Source organism: Pipra filicauda, unplaced genomic scaffold (genome assembly GCF_003945595.2).
Source record: "Pipra filicauda isolate LSUMZ 115617 unplaced genomic scaffold, ASM394559v2 scaffold38_size3968069_pilon, whole genome shotgun sequence".
NCBI lineage: Eukaryota > Metazoa > Chordata > Aves > Passeriformes > Pipridae > Pipra > Pipra filicauda.
Window position 1 is genome coordinate 3,285,102 of NW_024104520.1, and position 16,657 is coordinate 3,301,758.

Consider the following 16,657-nt stretch of genomic DNA (forward strand, 5'->3'; position numbering starts at 1 on the left):
TATCTGTACTTTTTTCCCTTTATACTCATCTTTTTAAATACATTATTTTGCACTTAGCAATAGCCATTGCGTCTTTCAGTTTCCTTTTACTTATATTTTTCCTTTCCTTCTTTCCTTCCTTTCCTTCATTATTACTAGAACATTGTCCTGCAATGAAAGAGAAACTTTAATATAACTCAGAAAGACTTAGTTGGATACTGAAATCCAAATAATACTCTAGCTCTTAATCTCACTTTCTAGAAAGAGTAAAAATTTAAGATACGTTTTCAGGTCTGACAATAAGTAAAAAATAATTGCATTACCGGCTGATCAGCAGATCAGATGTTCACAGGATATTTGTTAAAATCGCAGAATCAGGGTTGGAAGAGACCTTCAAGATCACCTAGTCCAACCATCAACTTAGTACCACCATAATCACACCTAAACTATATCCTCAAGAACCACATCCAGATGCCTCTTGAGCACTTCCAGAGATGGTGACTCCGCCATTTCCCTGGGCAATTTCTTTCCAAAACCTAACCACTCTTTCAGTGGAAAACTTTTTTCTAATGTCTAATCTGAACTTCCCCTGGCTCAGTTTAAGGTCGTTTCTTCTTATCTTGTCACTTGAGACATGGTAGATGAGACCAACCAACCCCCACCTTGCTACAACCTCCTTTCAGGTAATTGAAGAGAGTGATAGGGTCTGTCCTGAGCCTCCTCTTCTACAGTCTAAAAAACTCCAACTCCCTCAGCTGCTCCTCATAAGTCATGTTTTCTAGACACCACACCTGCTTTGTTGCTCTTCTCTGGACATGCTCCAGCAACTCAATGTCCTTTTTGAAGCGAGGGGCCCATAACTGGACACAGCACTCAAGGTGCAGCCTCACCCATGCCCAGTACAGTAGGAGAATCGCTTCCCTAGTCCTGCCTATTCTTGGCAGGGATCCCACTGGCTTTTTTGGCCACCTGGGTACACTGGTGGCTCATATCCAGCAATCCCGAGTCCCTTTTCTCTCTCTGCATTTGTGTAGGAGAAATAGTGTTCTTTTACAGAACTATTGTGAAGATAAGCACAATGAAACATGAAGATTGCTTATACATAGATAAGAGAAACAAGGTGAAAGTAAAGATTTACAGAACCAAGTCTTCTTTTTGAAAAGAAGTGTGACTTATCTTTGTGCCACTTTCTTAGAAAGTACAGCAAAGAGAAAAAAATATCGCCTAACAAAATTAAAAGGTCATATCATTTTTTTCTCACTACAAGTAGCTTCTAGTTTAATATAGCAAATCTAATCATATCAAGGATAGCAAAGAGACAGCAGAATAAATTCATTTTCATACCACAGGGTAAAAGATTTCAAAATGCATACTATTTTGGCAACACTGACAGGTTTTTTTTCTACAATAAGAAAGGAATTGTGACCTTGTAAAAATTATTTCCTTCATTGTCAGGGCTTAAAACTGTGCATAAGGTATTCCTTTAATAACTGTATTTGATCACAGCTAAAATACCAGCAAAGCACTATTTTGTTAGGGCAGAATGCAGCAGGATAACTGAAGGAAGGAACCAAAAGAAATAGATATTCTGTAAGTATTCTAGTTATTATTCATTCTAATATAGATTGCAGATATAATTTATAATTCTATATTCTATATAGAATTATATAGATTATATAGATTATATATTATTATATATGTTTCTCAATTATTTGAAATATTATAATTATTTAGTGGTGAACAGATGAAAAAGATGACAGACTACGTAGCTTTGACTGCTATTTTAGAGGTCACAGAATTTCATCAATGAAAGAATTACAAACAGATGTTTCAGCAGTGAGTAAAAATTATAAGGTACAATGATCATGTTCTTATGAGTTCAATAAAGTTTAGAGAACATGTACGCGTTAAATCCCAAAAGTGCCTTGATTTTTTTGCTAATGCTAATCTGGACATGTACCACTTTAGAAATAATGTATATGTCACAAGAGTGCTCCCTGGCAATGAAGAAATACATAAGTTATCTCAGGCATGGATACCTAACTAATACTGGCATAGATGTCAGCAAGAATAAAAGTAAACGAGCCTGCAATAAGAGCCATGTATCTGAGGTTACATTCTACTTGCAGCTAAGAGACTGTTTAGCTCTAGTTTGGAATGGTCTACAGAACATTACATTGTTGCAATTGCTGTGCAGATAAATACTGAATGAGAAACTAATCGACTACAGTGCATTACTTGTGTTTCCTCAGTGAAGTGTGTTTCAGTCTATGAGCAAGATCTCGATCATAAAGCAAGAGTTGAGAGATAGAGCAGGTAACATTTCAAGGGCCATCACAGCTGCGTATGGGAAATAATATATTAGGTAGAATCACACTGACTAATATATTCCTACCTAGACTGAGAAATTTTCTGGAGAAGTCCTCTTTTTCCACTCCTTTGATCTGGCACACATTGAACCCACAATAAACTTCAAAAGGTGTTATACTTGACTTCTGAATATCCAGCTGCTTCCTTGACAGTGAATCACATAAGTTCCTAAATAAAACTTTACTACTTTGTTTTTTGAAAGTGAAGTGTGAAAACATGAAAAACCATCATTTGATACATTTCAAAGCCATTATTTTATTAAAAAAAAGCCATAAGGAAAATAAATCAAGATCTTTGATGCATGTAAGTCCAGATATTTGACACTAGAAGAAAGGAGTTAAAAACCTCAATAAACACCTTTGTTCATTACTGAATAATTACAATATTTAATAATAATGAATAGACTTAAAACACAAATTAAAAAGGACAGAAAAAATAGCACGATGATTTACAACCCTCCACCAATAACAACATTCTGTAGTGTACAGAATCAACTACTAGTTGTAATGGATGGATGCTAACTACAGAGGTTTCTAGTTCATCTTCAGTTACAATATTTATCTATATTGTTACCAAAAAATATGATCTGATAGATTCATAACATTCCTTAGATATTTTTGTCACCGTATTTTTAACTTTTTGTATTAACTAAATAGCCTGTTTTAATATTCACAGATAATATTCACAGATAAATGCCTTTATCTGTGAGTCAGCAATTTTTTATCTTAAAAAATACAATAGAAAGTGCCACCACCCATGATGGTGACACAGTCCCCTAAGAATAACTATAATAACTATAGGTTTTCCTTTCCATATTCTTTCTAATTCTATTGCCATGTATATTGAAGAGATTACCATTTTTAAATTTTATTTTTATTTTTATGCTTACTAATTTTCTGCAGTATTTACACCTTCACTAGTGGAATCATGATTATTCAGGGAATAAAAAAAGAAAGAATAAATTATGACTTGGTCTTATAAAGTTTCTAAAAGTCAAGGCAGTTTTTCCTGTCTCCCTTCATTAAATACATTATAATTGATATTTTTTTTAATTTAAGTGCAACACAGAATCACACAATGGGTAAAGTTGGAAGGGACCACAAAGGGTCATCTGGTCCAACTCCCTTGCTAGAGCCAATGGCACAGGATTGCATCCAGATGGTTCTTGAGTATGTCCAGTGAGGGAAACTCTACATCATCTTGGCATTTTGTTCCAGTCACCTGCATAGAAAGGAAGTTCTTCTTCATATTCAGGTGGAACTTCCTGTCCATCAGTTTCTATCCATTGCCTCATGTCCCAGTTGTTCACACCACCAAGAAGAGCCTGGCTTCATCCTCTTGGAACTCCACTTCAGATATTTATAGACATTAATGGGGTTACCTCTCAGTCATCTCCTCATGACATGAGTAAGCAAAGTAAAATCGGTCTTAACATTAAATGATGTAAGATCATTTTCCCTTTGTGAGAAACAAATATTGCAAATGGATAAATATATGAATTCTGGGCATTCCAGTGTACCCATACAAAACATATTTTCACTAATATTCAGCAAAAAGATAGGGAATACAGAAAGATAACTTAATTAGGATAATCATTTCTATTTCGTAATTATCCCTTTTATTTTTACGTAAAGAAAATAATCAGAAAAGTAGTTTATAGTCCTGTTTTCTATGATTTTGTGACTATTAATATTGATTTATTTTGATGTATAGATGTAACATTACCAATATAATTAATAATACATTATTTTTAGATAGACAATATCTTCTGCTTCAGCTTTCTGCAAAATGTTCAGGCACTGCTGTAACACAGGTACTGAACTGGTTATTAGTATTTTATTCTTATATTCTATATTTTAACAGATTCTGCAAGCAGAATGATGATTAGATTCGATTCAAAGTATTCAGTTTCTTATTCACCTTAGCTTAATTTCAGTCAATTCCACCGAAAAAATGCAATAGTCCTTGTCATCCACAAAATAATTCTTGTCTGTTATTTATTCTTTAATGTGCTGAAGTGTATGAATTTCAATTGTTCTTAATTGTTGTAAAGTTTGTTTCCTAACCAATAGTATTGTATCACTTTTACGTACTAATTTGTTATGTGAAACTATCACATCATGATTCTCCACTGGTATTCTGTATATCAGAGTGAATTTGTACTGCTCATAGTGATTGCTATTATAACCTACTTGGCCTCTTGAGAGATTCATTGATTCATTTTCTTTTCCTAGACTGTTCTTAGATTGTCAGTATTGTTTCTTAATCTAGTTCATACGGACAGTAAAAGTCTCTGTGGTTTAGCCTTCTCACACAAAGTAATCCAAGGAGAATTATCTTCTCAGAGCTATAAATTCTCAAATGTTCAAATGTAACGTGGTATAATGGAGATGCTGAAACAACCTGTATTTACTTTATTGGTTTATAGCCATTGATAATGGAGTTCCTTTTTTCTTTCAATATCTAGATCGATGTCCCCCATGCCTAAAAAAGATTTAAAAATGTGTTTTTGCCACAGTCAACAATTCAAATCACCTATTACATTTGATAAGAAAACTTAAAAACCTATATACTGGAAAGTGCAACACAAGTAGATATTCCTGCTGTGGCTGTGTGCACTTTAGCAAGTAGCACAGTGAAATAGGTGAGGATCTGTAGAGCAAAGGTTATAAGGACCTGCTATTTAAGATGCATATGTTTTGGAGAAACTTTACTTAAGATTATGTGTTATACCACTAGAAAGTTCTTTAAACAATTCTTTCAGATTATTCTAATCTAAAAGAAATGCAATTTGCTTTCCCTCACTTTTACCTAGGAAAAAAATCCCTAAAATGTTTCTGGCCAGATTTCTTCTAAAAACAAAAAGGCATACTGTCACTTATGTTATGTAATGTAGATGATCTCAAAGACTGTAAAGACAAATTTTAAACTAGAAAAATAAGGTATCAACTTTAAAGCATTCTGTGTTGGTGTTTTTCATATTTAGGTTTTTTTCTGAGTTTGACTTCTAGTATGAATGTTGAAACAGAAAAAAAAGGGTAACTTTCATTTTGATGAAGTTAAGACATAGCTGACATAGTATATAAACTTCCATCAAGTTTTTTTTCTTCCTTACAAGAACAATCTCAAATGCCCAAACTGGATTATTTTATAATTTTGTAACTCTAAATTTATCTAAATATCTCTACTGTACCAGATTTATCAATTCTATAATAATCAGTAAATAGGACAAAATATTTCTGCTAGTAAATCCAAGAAAATAAAATATTGCCATGAACTATAGGGCACATGAGAACGTAATGAATGCCTATTCGTATTTTGTTTTGAAGAAATAGTTGGAAAATACAACACACGCGCAATCCTTTAGTGAACAACTTCATTTAAACTATCGTTGCAGCTTTAGATTTAGGTAAGAAAGATGTTTCTGCAGATAAATAATCCTAAACTATGTCAATGTTTGAAGCTGAATGTGCTGTGTGATTACAAAATTACAGAGTCCCCTGCTTCAGAACTAGGAGATTCATTTGAGAACTCTGAAACATTATACCTGACTCAAAATAAGGATAAGTAGGGTCATTGTGTCTCGCCTCAAACACCATCAAGAGTATTGTGACAGTGTTCACCCAGAGACCAGTTTCTGTGAACACAGCAGTGTAGCTACTGGGAAGTGAAGATCTAACCATAATAAATTTACAGTAGATGTAAACAAAAGATCTCAACCAGTTTCTCAGATACTAACATGTACAAGTTCAATATTCTTCTTGGGGCTTAGCAACATCCAGAAAAGATTTGAGTACTGGAAACTGTTGACCAGGGAATTCACAGAAACCTGATTCACAGAAACTCCTGGTAGTACCCAATTACTGATTTACTTCAGTTACCTCATGATCTACCGAAAGGTAATTAATTAAAGGTCAAGAAAAAGACAAGATTTAAATAAAAAGTCCTTCTTCAAAAACATAATTGAAATTTTAATCCAGTAAATAGTGTGGTTGCAGGTTGATGAGACTAAAATAAATTTGATGACAAGAAAACAAAAAATAATAGAATCTCATAATCAAAAATCACATTACAATGCATACATGATTGATTTATTTATTTAAGAGCTTTTTAGGGGACAGCATTTTCATATTCACTCTTCTACACACTAACTGAAGTCATTCTGGTAAAAACTGGTGATAAAGTGATATAAAAACTATCTCTGAAAAAAAAAATTGTACATCAACTGCACTAAATGCCCGATTCCGGAGAATGATACTCTTTGTGGAAGATCATCACTGTTAACAGCAGGGACACAGAGAGATAATTCAAAAATACTAAACCTATACTGAGTCCATCGGTGTCCCTGGAATTTGATAAATTGTGTTATCTAGAGAAACTCTATAGTACCTGCTGTAACTATTCTTTAACTTTGTAGATATATAATATATAGCTCTTTATATATGAAAGTAACAATAGGAAGTAATGCAGTTTGTCAGATTTTGTTGATTTCTGTTCTCAGATGTTAGAAAACCCAACACAACATCTCTCAATCAGGTCAATATTTGGCAACACTAGCAATTATCCTACTTTATTCCCTAGGAGCAGGCCAGCTAAAACCCATCTGTCCATTTTTGGATTGACATTGTGCTCATCCAGTATAATTATAATTGTAATTTAAGAACAGATTACTCAAATCACAAACCACATGTCAGACTAGAAGTATGCACCTTTTGCATAGCTTGATGAAAGCTCTGAGCCTTTCTTCCCTTTGGTTAACTGGAACACCATAATATTTATAATTGCCAAAACTGGAAGTAAAGAGGCTTCTGTGATGCTATTACCAGCTTTTCTCACAGCCCTGCAGAATCACATATGTCATTGGTTTTTGTACAATATGTTACGCTACAGTTATAACCTATCATGTAATAATATAATTCTGTAAAAATAAAGTTATTAATGTCACTGTGAAAGTCAAGGAATAAGTAGTTCATATAAGGAATTGCCAATGAAATTGGAAAGTTTACTGCATACGTTTTTCTCCTTAGCAATATCTTACATTATACATTAGTTGTGCCATAAAATAATATGAAATAAGTTATCTGATCCTGCAGGAAACATATCATGCTCTATTAAACTTTCAGGTTTTATTTAATTTTGAAGTAGATTTACAGAACATTTTAAAGAACAGCTGCTTATCTGTGTAAAATATTTTATAGTGATTTTATCAGACTCCAGTAAGTGCAAATACACTTCTCTTTCAAAATCAGGGGCTCAGTTGGGCCATCATGAATATGAATTCTGAGCTGAGAGTGACTACATGGTATATGCTTTGTCTCGAACATAGGGGATTTTTTATTCAATCTCTGTCAAATATATGTCAGGTAAAGAAAGCTGAGTTGACAGGTTGGACAGTTAAATTTTCAAGTGAAAAAATACATTGAATTTTTGCTTACCTAGTCATACCTTTTATTTGCTTAATTACTTATTTAATATTGAAGTTTGTCTGTCATGAAAGTCGTGTAAGTCCACTTTCTCTTACTTTTGAAAGCAGAGCGGTGTCAGCTTAATTTCTAGAAGATGAATAAAAGCGCTCAAAATTCAGGAAATAAAAATCAGATATTGTTGAATGTGCACTGTGTGATACATTGAACGTACAGTGTGCAGGTTCCCAGGCACCAGCAGCGGAGGCTGCAGGGGTGGCCTCTGTGAGGAGAGGCTGGGGCTGCCCAGGACCCACCACAGAGCACAGCTGAGCCCTTCAGACAAGCTGGTATCACCTCTGGGAAAACATGTTTAAAACACAGAGAACAGTGAGGAGTGAGGAAAACCAGCGTAAGAAACAGCCCTGTGAACATGAGGACCAGAGAATAAGGAAAAGGAGGAGATACTCCTGGTGCTGGAGCAGGTGTTCCCCCACCAGTCTGCCGCAACCCGCAGAGATAAAGGATAGGGTTGAGCACTGCAATAAGGGTTCTCACACGATTGAAGGTGAGGGAAGCAATGCCAACTTTATTAGGTGGGTAACAACTTATATAGGGTTTAACAAGGGGTGGAACTTAGGCTAGGGAGGAGCATGGGATTGACAACCAGGGAAGTATGGTGATTGGGCAGCTGGGTCAGGAGAGGAGGGGTTTGGACATCTCCGGGGGAAAGGACCAATGGGAGCTACCTCTGCACTGCACCAAAATCTAGCCAATGGCAGGCAGAGGAGCGGGAAAACAGGGGAAAGGCGGGAAAACCTGAGGGAAGAAGAAGGGGATAATATGGTGGACAAAATTTTAAAACAACAACTGGGGTACATAAAACAGTGTAACATCACAACAATAAGCTGGGGAGTAACTGGGGTACAACAGGCGTAATCGGTGGGTGTCATAATAAGTATTATTTGTCCAGTCCGGTATTTCTAAGTCCAGTTAGGGGTTATAAATTTTTCTCCACGCTTCATAGCGTTTCCACTCCTCCTTGTCTCCAACATCTCCCCCTTCTTTATTTCTTTGCGCGGTTGTTAGGTTGGCCTCGATGGTTTTCATCAACATCCTCCGCAGACAAACCACTAGACAGGGTAATAAAACACAAACAGACACCGAACCAAAAAGAAACAGAGCAGCTAACATGACGAGTTTCTTTGTCCATGAGGGAAAATTTGGCATCTGAATCCAATCAAAGAGGCTGTCGAGCCCGCCTCCTCTGTCCTGATGAATCTCCCGGACCAATCCCTTGAGCTGGTTGATACTTTGATGTATGGATTCGGAATGGTCCGAGAAATTCATACAGCACATTCCCTCAAATTCCTGGCACCCGTGACCGTGTGCCAGGAGAAGGAAATCAATGGCGGCTCGATTTTGTAAAGATACCTCTTTTAGCTTCTGGGTGTCCTCAAGCAGGCCCTCTATCGCCTGGGTGGTAGCGTTCGCCTCCTTGGTCAACCAGCAGCCAAGGTGCGTGAGGAGAGAGAGGGCATGCGCTGTCCCTATCCCAGGGATAGGGAAAGACGCCCAGAAGTTCTTCACTCTGGACCAAATATGAATGTTGGAGTCACAGTCCTCTGGGAAGGGCAGAGGAGTAGGCCAATACTGTGGCCTTCCAAGATTCATATGAGGTGCAGGGAGAGAATTTTGCATCCGAATCGGTTCTGGCTCAGGGAGGGTTTTAGAAACAACTACTGGTTTGGAAGCAGCGGGTTTGGGAGCAACAGGTTTAGGAAAACGAAGAGGGGCGCCCATAGAAAATGAAAGGGACCTTTTGGCTCTTTGTTTTGGGTGTACCAATTGATTCTCAAAATAGAATTTAGCCGGATTAAACAAAGCGAGTTTTCCTACTGTGCAAGGACCTCCCTCCGGGTAGGCCCTAATTCCAGGCCATGCCCGATCCCCGCACAGTAGGAAAAATCCCTTGGGGAGCCTCATATTACGTGGGATGTGCTCGGTGGGTATGGTGGTGGCCACCGAGCCATTGCACCACGGGGAATGTGTCCCTTTATAGATGGGCTTATATGCAGTGACATTAAGAGGGGTAAACAAAACAGGTTGGGTGTACCGATGGAAAATAATGCATGCAGTGGAAGGGAGTGAACCTAAAAGATCGATTTCCTGAAAAGGAACGTCTGCGAAGGTAAGTGATGATATGGCTTGCGCCATATTAGGGGAGTTTAGTTCTAGGGGTCCCTGGGCCCGCGTCTGTGTCACAAACGCGGGCCATTCGGATGGAGTGACAGGGATCCCAATCAAACATGTCTTGAAAGGGCTGCCTGCGCTGGTCAAGGCTAGGCACAGGGTATCGGTGCCCGTAGCCTTGGCCAGCGTTACCCAGAGATTTTGATCGGGCTGGTTCATCCACCCTTGAAGCGGGATGGTTGTCGCGGGATGGACGATCGCAGCCATAAGGAGGATCCACAGGAGAAGTAGTGTTCGAAGCATGGTCTCTTCTTAAGTGGTGTTTGTCGTCGATTCTCTGAAGATCTTTACTCGTCGGGCAGGGACCCACTTTGGCCCGTCAGGACCTGCAACGCAAGCGTAGCCCTTCCCCCAGGTGATTAAGGGGAAAGGGCCCGTCCATTTTTCTGTTAGTGGGTCCCGAAATAACACTTTGGCTTTCTGATCAGTCAGAGCCGATGTTGTGGCTCTGAAATGGCGATCTACAGGACTTTTGCCTGCACGAGTTTCCGTATCCTCCATCATGTTGAGAAAGTTAAGAACATACATAACTTTCTCTAATTTTTCCTGGGGGGAGAGGCCAATACTCCCCCCTTTCTGTTTTTTAAGCATGTTCTTAACATTTTGGTGCGCACGTTCCACAATACCTTGCCCTGTGGGGTTGTGGGGAATCCCTGTGGTATGTTGTATTCCCCACTGTTCAAAAAACTTCTTCGTGTCTGCAGACACATAGGAGGGTCCATTATCGGTCTTGATCTGCTTTGGAACTCCCATCCTTGCGAATGCAGACAGGAAGTGTTTTTTGACGTGACTACTCCTCTCTCCAGGATGCGCGGTGGCCACAATCATTTTAGAGAATGTGTCAATAGACACATGTACATATTTTAGCTTCCCAAATTCGGCCACATGGGTTACATCTGACTGCCAGATCTCCAGGGGCGACAAACCCCTTGGGTTTGTCCCCTCCGGGACGACCGGTGTAAGTGTTTGGCAGTCAGCGCAAGCCTTTAAAATTTCCTTTGCTTGAGATAATTTGAGTCCGAATTGCTTTTGCAGCGATCGCGCATTCTGGTGGAAAAACTCGTGTGAGAGTTTCGCCTGTTGATATAAATTGGGGGTTACAACCATACCTGCCAGATGGTCAGCAAGTTGATTCCCCTCTGCCACAGGGCCAGGTAGAGTGGTGTGCGAGCGGGTGTGGACGATATAATAGCCAAATTCGCGTCGTTCTACTAGGAACAATAATTTGGTTAATAACTGGAACAAATTCTGGTTAGTAACATCTTTTAAATAGGAGTTTTCAATTCTCCTTACCACACCCACTACATAGGCCGAATCAGACACGATGTTTATTGGCTCACCACTGAAAATTTGGAAGGCGCGTACAACTGCCGAGAGTTCCACAATCTGAGGAGAACCTTGAACTTTGTGAATATTTTGACGCCAATCACCATTTTCTCTCCACACTATTACGGCGTTCCCGGTTCTCCCCGAGCCATCGGTAAAAATAGTTTTTGCATTTGGAATTGGATTTTCAGATTGCATAATTTTGAGCCAAATTGGAAGATGCATTAATCTCTGAATAAATGGGCACGCCGGGAGATGTAACCGAATCTCTCCCGGGTAGCCCCCGATGGCTATTTGAAAATCAGTGGAGGTCTGCAGCAGTTGGTCTAGGTGTTCAGAAGTTAGTGGGAGGTAAATGAAACTTGGCTCTTCCCCACTAAGTTCTAAGCACCTAGTGCGACCTTTTGATATTATTTTCCCAATCATTTCAATTAAAGTGGTGATGGTTTTACCGAATTGATGAGGGAGGAACATCCACTCCCACAAGCAAAAGTCTTTGTAGTCGCCGGTGAATTGCCCCAGGAGGGCTAATGGTTGTCTTTGTTCTTTTATGACTACCAAGGAGGATGGCAGTCCCTCCATCCTCCTGCATGATTGTCTTTCGGAGATTTTCTTTTCAACAGTAGCAAGGGAGTCAAGGGCTTCAGATGTTAAATAACGTGGGGAGGACAGATCAGCGTCACCTCGCAGCAGCTCGAAAAGGGGGTGCAGATCTCCTGTTGTGATTCCCAACACAGGTCGGATCCAATTGATCGCACCCAGTAGCTTTTGGAGGTCGTTCAAAGTTCGGACATTTCTGTCAATCGTTACGGATTGAGGTCTGATATTTTTGGCATTAATTTGGAGTCCGAGATACCTCCAAGGTGCTTCCCTTTGCACTTTCTCAGGGGAGATCTCCAATCCATTATTTTTTAATGCCGCGATTGTGGAATTTAAGGTTTCATCAACTGCCAATTGATTTTTGGCGCAGATCAATACATCATCCATATAATGGAAGATGATTGACTGCGGATATTGCGACCGAATTGGCCTCAGCACCTCTGCCACAAACATCTGGCAGAGAGTTGGGGAATTTTTCATCCCCTGGGGAAGCACACGCCACTGGAACCTGCGGTGAGGTTCACAAGAGTTGATGGCAGGGACAGAAAAAGCGAAACGGACCGAATCAGCCGGATTAAGGAATATGTGAAAAAAGCAGTCCTTAATATCAATCACCACTAGGGGCCATTCAGCAGGGAGCATGGATGGTGAAGGCATTCCCTGCTGGAGGGCTCCCATTGGCTCTAGGACTTCATTTACTTTGCGCAGGTCCTGGAGAAATCTCCAGGAACCTGAGGATTTTTGGATCACGAACACTGGAGTGTTCCAGGGACTGGTGGAAGACTCCAAGTGTCCTTTTTCTAGTTCCTGATTGACCAAATTATTGAGAATTTGCAGCTTTTTTGTTGGTAGGGGCCACTGATCAACCCAGACTGGCGTGTCGGTCTTCCAGCTCAGTCTGGGGAGCTGCTTCACTTCAGTGACCCCACCTAAAAATTTTCTTCTGGAGTCAGGGTGCCCAATTTGAGCTCCCACTGTTCCATGGCGTCCCGTCCCCACAAAGTGACTGGAATATTCAACACATACGGTTGGAGGGACGCTGGTCTACCCTCTGGCCCGTAGATGGTCAAAACTTCCCGACTCCTGACGGGGTGCTGCGTTCCCCCCACACCGCTCACACGGACGTAGGCTGTCTGAGCTGGCCACGCGTGTGGCCAGTCTCTGGAGGCAATGATGGTCACGTCCGCCCCCGTGTCGAGGAGGCCCTCCACCTTGACTCGCTGTGGTCTTTTGGGCTGCGGATAGTAAATAAAGCATGTTAGGAGTGGGCGAGATGACTTTACAGTGGTGGTCCATAGGACCTCCCTTTCTGCTTCCTGCCTCTTCTCCTCATCCGCCGACAAGACACACAGCAGGTCTTCAGTGGAGACCATCTTCGCCACGGGGAAGCGGTCCTCCAGCTGTACGGGGGGAAGATGCACAGTTAGACAAACGGCAATGTTGTTATTTGTCAAGCCCGTCAGGAGAGTAGGAACAACTACAATTCCCTTGCTAACTGCTGAAAAGTGTGACGTTATTAAATAAGTTAGGTCGGGGTCAACAGGGCCAGATGGCATGACCCTTGCAAGCTGTTCATAAGAACTTAAGTGTGTCGATGGATGTATGGCATGTAGGACAATCCATGGGAGGGTTTTACACTGTTCCCGAGTAGGAACAGGCTCTGCTGGGGGCAGTCGAGTTACGGGGTAGCTGGGCGCGGCTGGCGCAAGATGGAATGGGGGGCAACTTGTGTCATCGCGCCCCCCCGGGCGCTCGGCTCCCCGTTTCCCGACTGCTCGCAGGGACAGTGACTTAGGTTGGGCATAGACGAGAAAGTCACCTTTTTACGGAGCTTGGGAGATGGTTTTGGGGAAAGGGGTTCACCATTAACATTGGTTTTGGACCTGCAATTGGCAGTCCAATGGCGCCCCTTCCCACACCTCCGACATAGTGTGTTTGGTAAGTTGGGCTCCGACCGGTATTTTGGGCAGTGTTTTCTAAAGTGCCCTTTTTCCCCGCATTCAAAGCAATGTTGGGGCCCCGAGAAAGCAGCAGCCATTACCCGTGCTTTATTGGCGTTGGAGTAGACGTTTTTACACGCCTCTATCATTTCCAACAGGGTGGGATCTTTAAGCATTTTCAAAACTCTCTGGCAGTCCTCGTTTGCCTTTTCAATCACTAGCCGATTAAATAAAATTTCTTGGGATTCTTTCTGTTGGACCTGCCGAGCAATTGCCTCCTTGAGCCTTGTAATAAAGTCAACAAAAGGCTCCTTGGTTCCTTGATTTATCAGGGTAAAAGAGGGCGCTTGCACATAGGCATCCGCCACTCTTTTAACCGCTTCTAAGGCCAATTCTTTGGTGGTGTTCAATAATTTGGGGTCTAATCGAGTCTGATCCCCCCTGTTGGAATAATTTCCCTCGCCATAGAGCATGTCAATGGCCTGCCTGGTTGGAATCCCCCTTCTCTCCATCTTTTCGTTGACAAAGGCAACGATTCTTTTTTTCCATTCAGCCTCGAAAACCGAGGCTTGAACGGTTGTGAAAAGACCTCCTATGACGGCCCGAATATCATAGGGGATTAGCGTATACGCGAGGAAGAAGGATTCCAAGAGGCCTATGGTGAACGGGGCCCCCAACCCATATTCCACGATTGCCTTTTTTATGTCCTTCAACATGGGGTAGGACACCGGTCTCCACTCGGGGGGTTTCCCCTCCTCGTAATAGACCGGAAATGCCCTTAGGAATTCAACGTCCTGGGCTCGCGCCGCTTCCTCCCGGAAGGCCTCCCAAATGTCCGGAACGGAAGACTGCCTTTCCGGGGAACGCGGCGCCCACCCATCATCATAATCGGAGTCCCGGTGAGCGGGGTAGGCCCTGGTGCCATGGGGCCTATGGGCGCGGCCATCTTTCCGGAAGACCGGCTTGGCCTTTGCCCTGGCCCCGCCCACTACTTCCTGCCGGTGACGTGCAGGGGACGCGTCCGGGGAGGAGACTGGGGTGGCGGAAGTGGGCGTGTCGGAAGACGCGTCGGGGGAGGGACTTCTCGCGCCACGAGTGGGAGGAGAGGGAGGCGGACCACGGGGTGGAGCTACGGGGGCCCGCCTCTTCTTTTCCCGCGCTGATTTCCCGCGCTCTTCACCCTCCCCCCTTCTCTCTTGGTGACGCTGGGGTCCCTCCTCGCCGCCATTTTGTGATCGACGCTTTCCTCTGCCGCGCTCCCTCCCGCCATCTTCTAAGGTGGTGTCCGTATGTGTGTCCTCCCCGCCATTTTGAGTATCATTAGAGTCCATTTTAGTGTCCATGTCCTTGGTTGTGTCTTGAGTGAGGCTGGTGTTCGCATTCATCATTTGGTGCTGTAGCACCATCAGAATGAGCCTCCAAGCAATTAGTGCTTCCTTGGCTAATTTTCCGCCTCTGTCAGAGTCCCGCCACAAGTTGTAACCTAGGGCTTGCCATTTTTCTAAGGAGATGTTGTCATGGATGGCAAAGCCCTGGCGGTCCAGCCACCTCGCTAACGCCTTAGCTGATTTTTTATCGAGCGGGTGGCCGTGCTCAATGACAAAGTCTTTGAGGCGTCTGTAAACGAACTTTTGAGAGGTGGAGAGTGTCAAACCCATGGTGTTTTACAGGGACACTCTCCGATGTTACTCCTCTCTTAAAAAATAAAATATGGGGTATGAAGTGAAGGGTAGGTGTTAGGAATGTCCCTCGAGGCTCACCTGTCTGGTGCGCGGCCCACACGACCGTCGGGGTCTGTAGCCGTCTGCTGCTCGAAGGAGGGTTGGCGGAGCAGTCGTCCCTCTTGACGCCGCCTGAGCCCAGGTGATAGCACGGGAGTTCCCTTGATACAAGGGACCTTCAACCGTGCCCCACGTTGGGCGCCACTTGCCGCAACCCGCAGGGATAAAGGATAGGGTTGAGCACTGCAATAAGGGTTCTCACACGATTGAAGGTGAGGGAAGCAATGCCAACTTTATTAGGTGGGTAACAACTTATATAAGGTTGGACAGGGGGTGGAACTTAGGCTAGGGAGGAGCATGGGATTGACAACCAGGGAAGTATGGCGATTGGGCAGCTGGGTCAGGAGAGGAGGGGTTTGGACATCTCCGGGGGAAAGGACCAATGGGAGCTACCTCTGCACTGCACCAAAACCTAGCCAATGGCAGGCAGAGGAGCGGGAAAGCAGGGAAAAGGCGGGAAAACTGAGGGAAGAAGAAGGGGACAATATGGTGGACAAAATTTTAAAACAACAACTGGGGTACATAAAACAGTGTAACATCACAACAATAAGCTGGGGAGTAACTGGGGTACAACAGGCGTAATCGGTGGGTGTCATAATAAGTATTATTTGTCCAGTCCGGTATTTCTAAGTCCAGTTAGGGGTTATAAATTTTTCTCCACGCTTCATAGCGTTTCCACTCCTCCTTGTCTCCAACACCAGTCTGTGGAGAAAACCATGCTCGAGCAGTATGTCCATACTGGAGGCCATGGAGGACTCCACACCACAGCAGATGAATAGTTCCTGAAGGGACTACAGCTGCGAGGAGACCCCAGGGTGGAATAGGAGGAAAATATGAAGAGGAAGGAGCAGCAGGTCCACTGAAATGGACTCCATAACCCCATTCCCTTTCTCCCCTGCACTACTCAGAGGGAGGAACTGGGAATGCAAGAGTGAAGCTGAGCTTTGGAAGAAGGAATGTTGTAAAATGTTGTTTTAATTTTACCTGGTTTTCCCAAAAACAAAAT

The 16,657-nt window shown here is 42.3% G+C and overlaps 1 protein-coding gene across 1 annotated transcript; it reads right to left on the reverse strand.

Moving 5' to 3' along the window:
* Window positions 1–13,608: 13,608 nt before the first annotated feature.
* On the reverse strand, window positions 13,609–15,528 carry LOC113992894 (endogenous retrovirus group K member 8 Gag polyprotein-like). The gene has a single exon (XM_027730599.2). It carries the CDS (start codon window positions 15,526–15,528, stop codon window positions 13,609–13,611), a length of 1,920 nt encoding a protein of 639 aa, XP_027586400.2.
* Window positions 15,529–16,657: the final 1,129 nt, after the last annotated feature.

Bases quoted from the DNA above. Each gene is read 5' to 3' on its own strand.
- LOC113992894 (XM_027730599.2), bottom strand. From the start codon at position 15,528: ATGGGTTTGACACTCTCCACCTCTCAAAAGTTCGTTTACAGACGCCTC.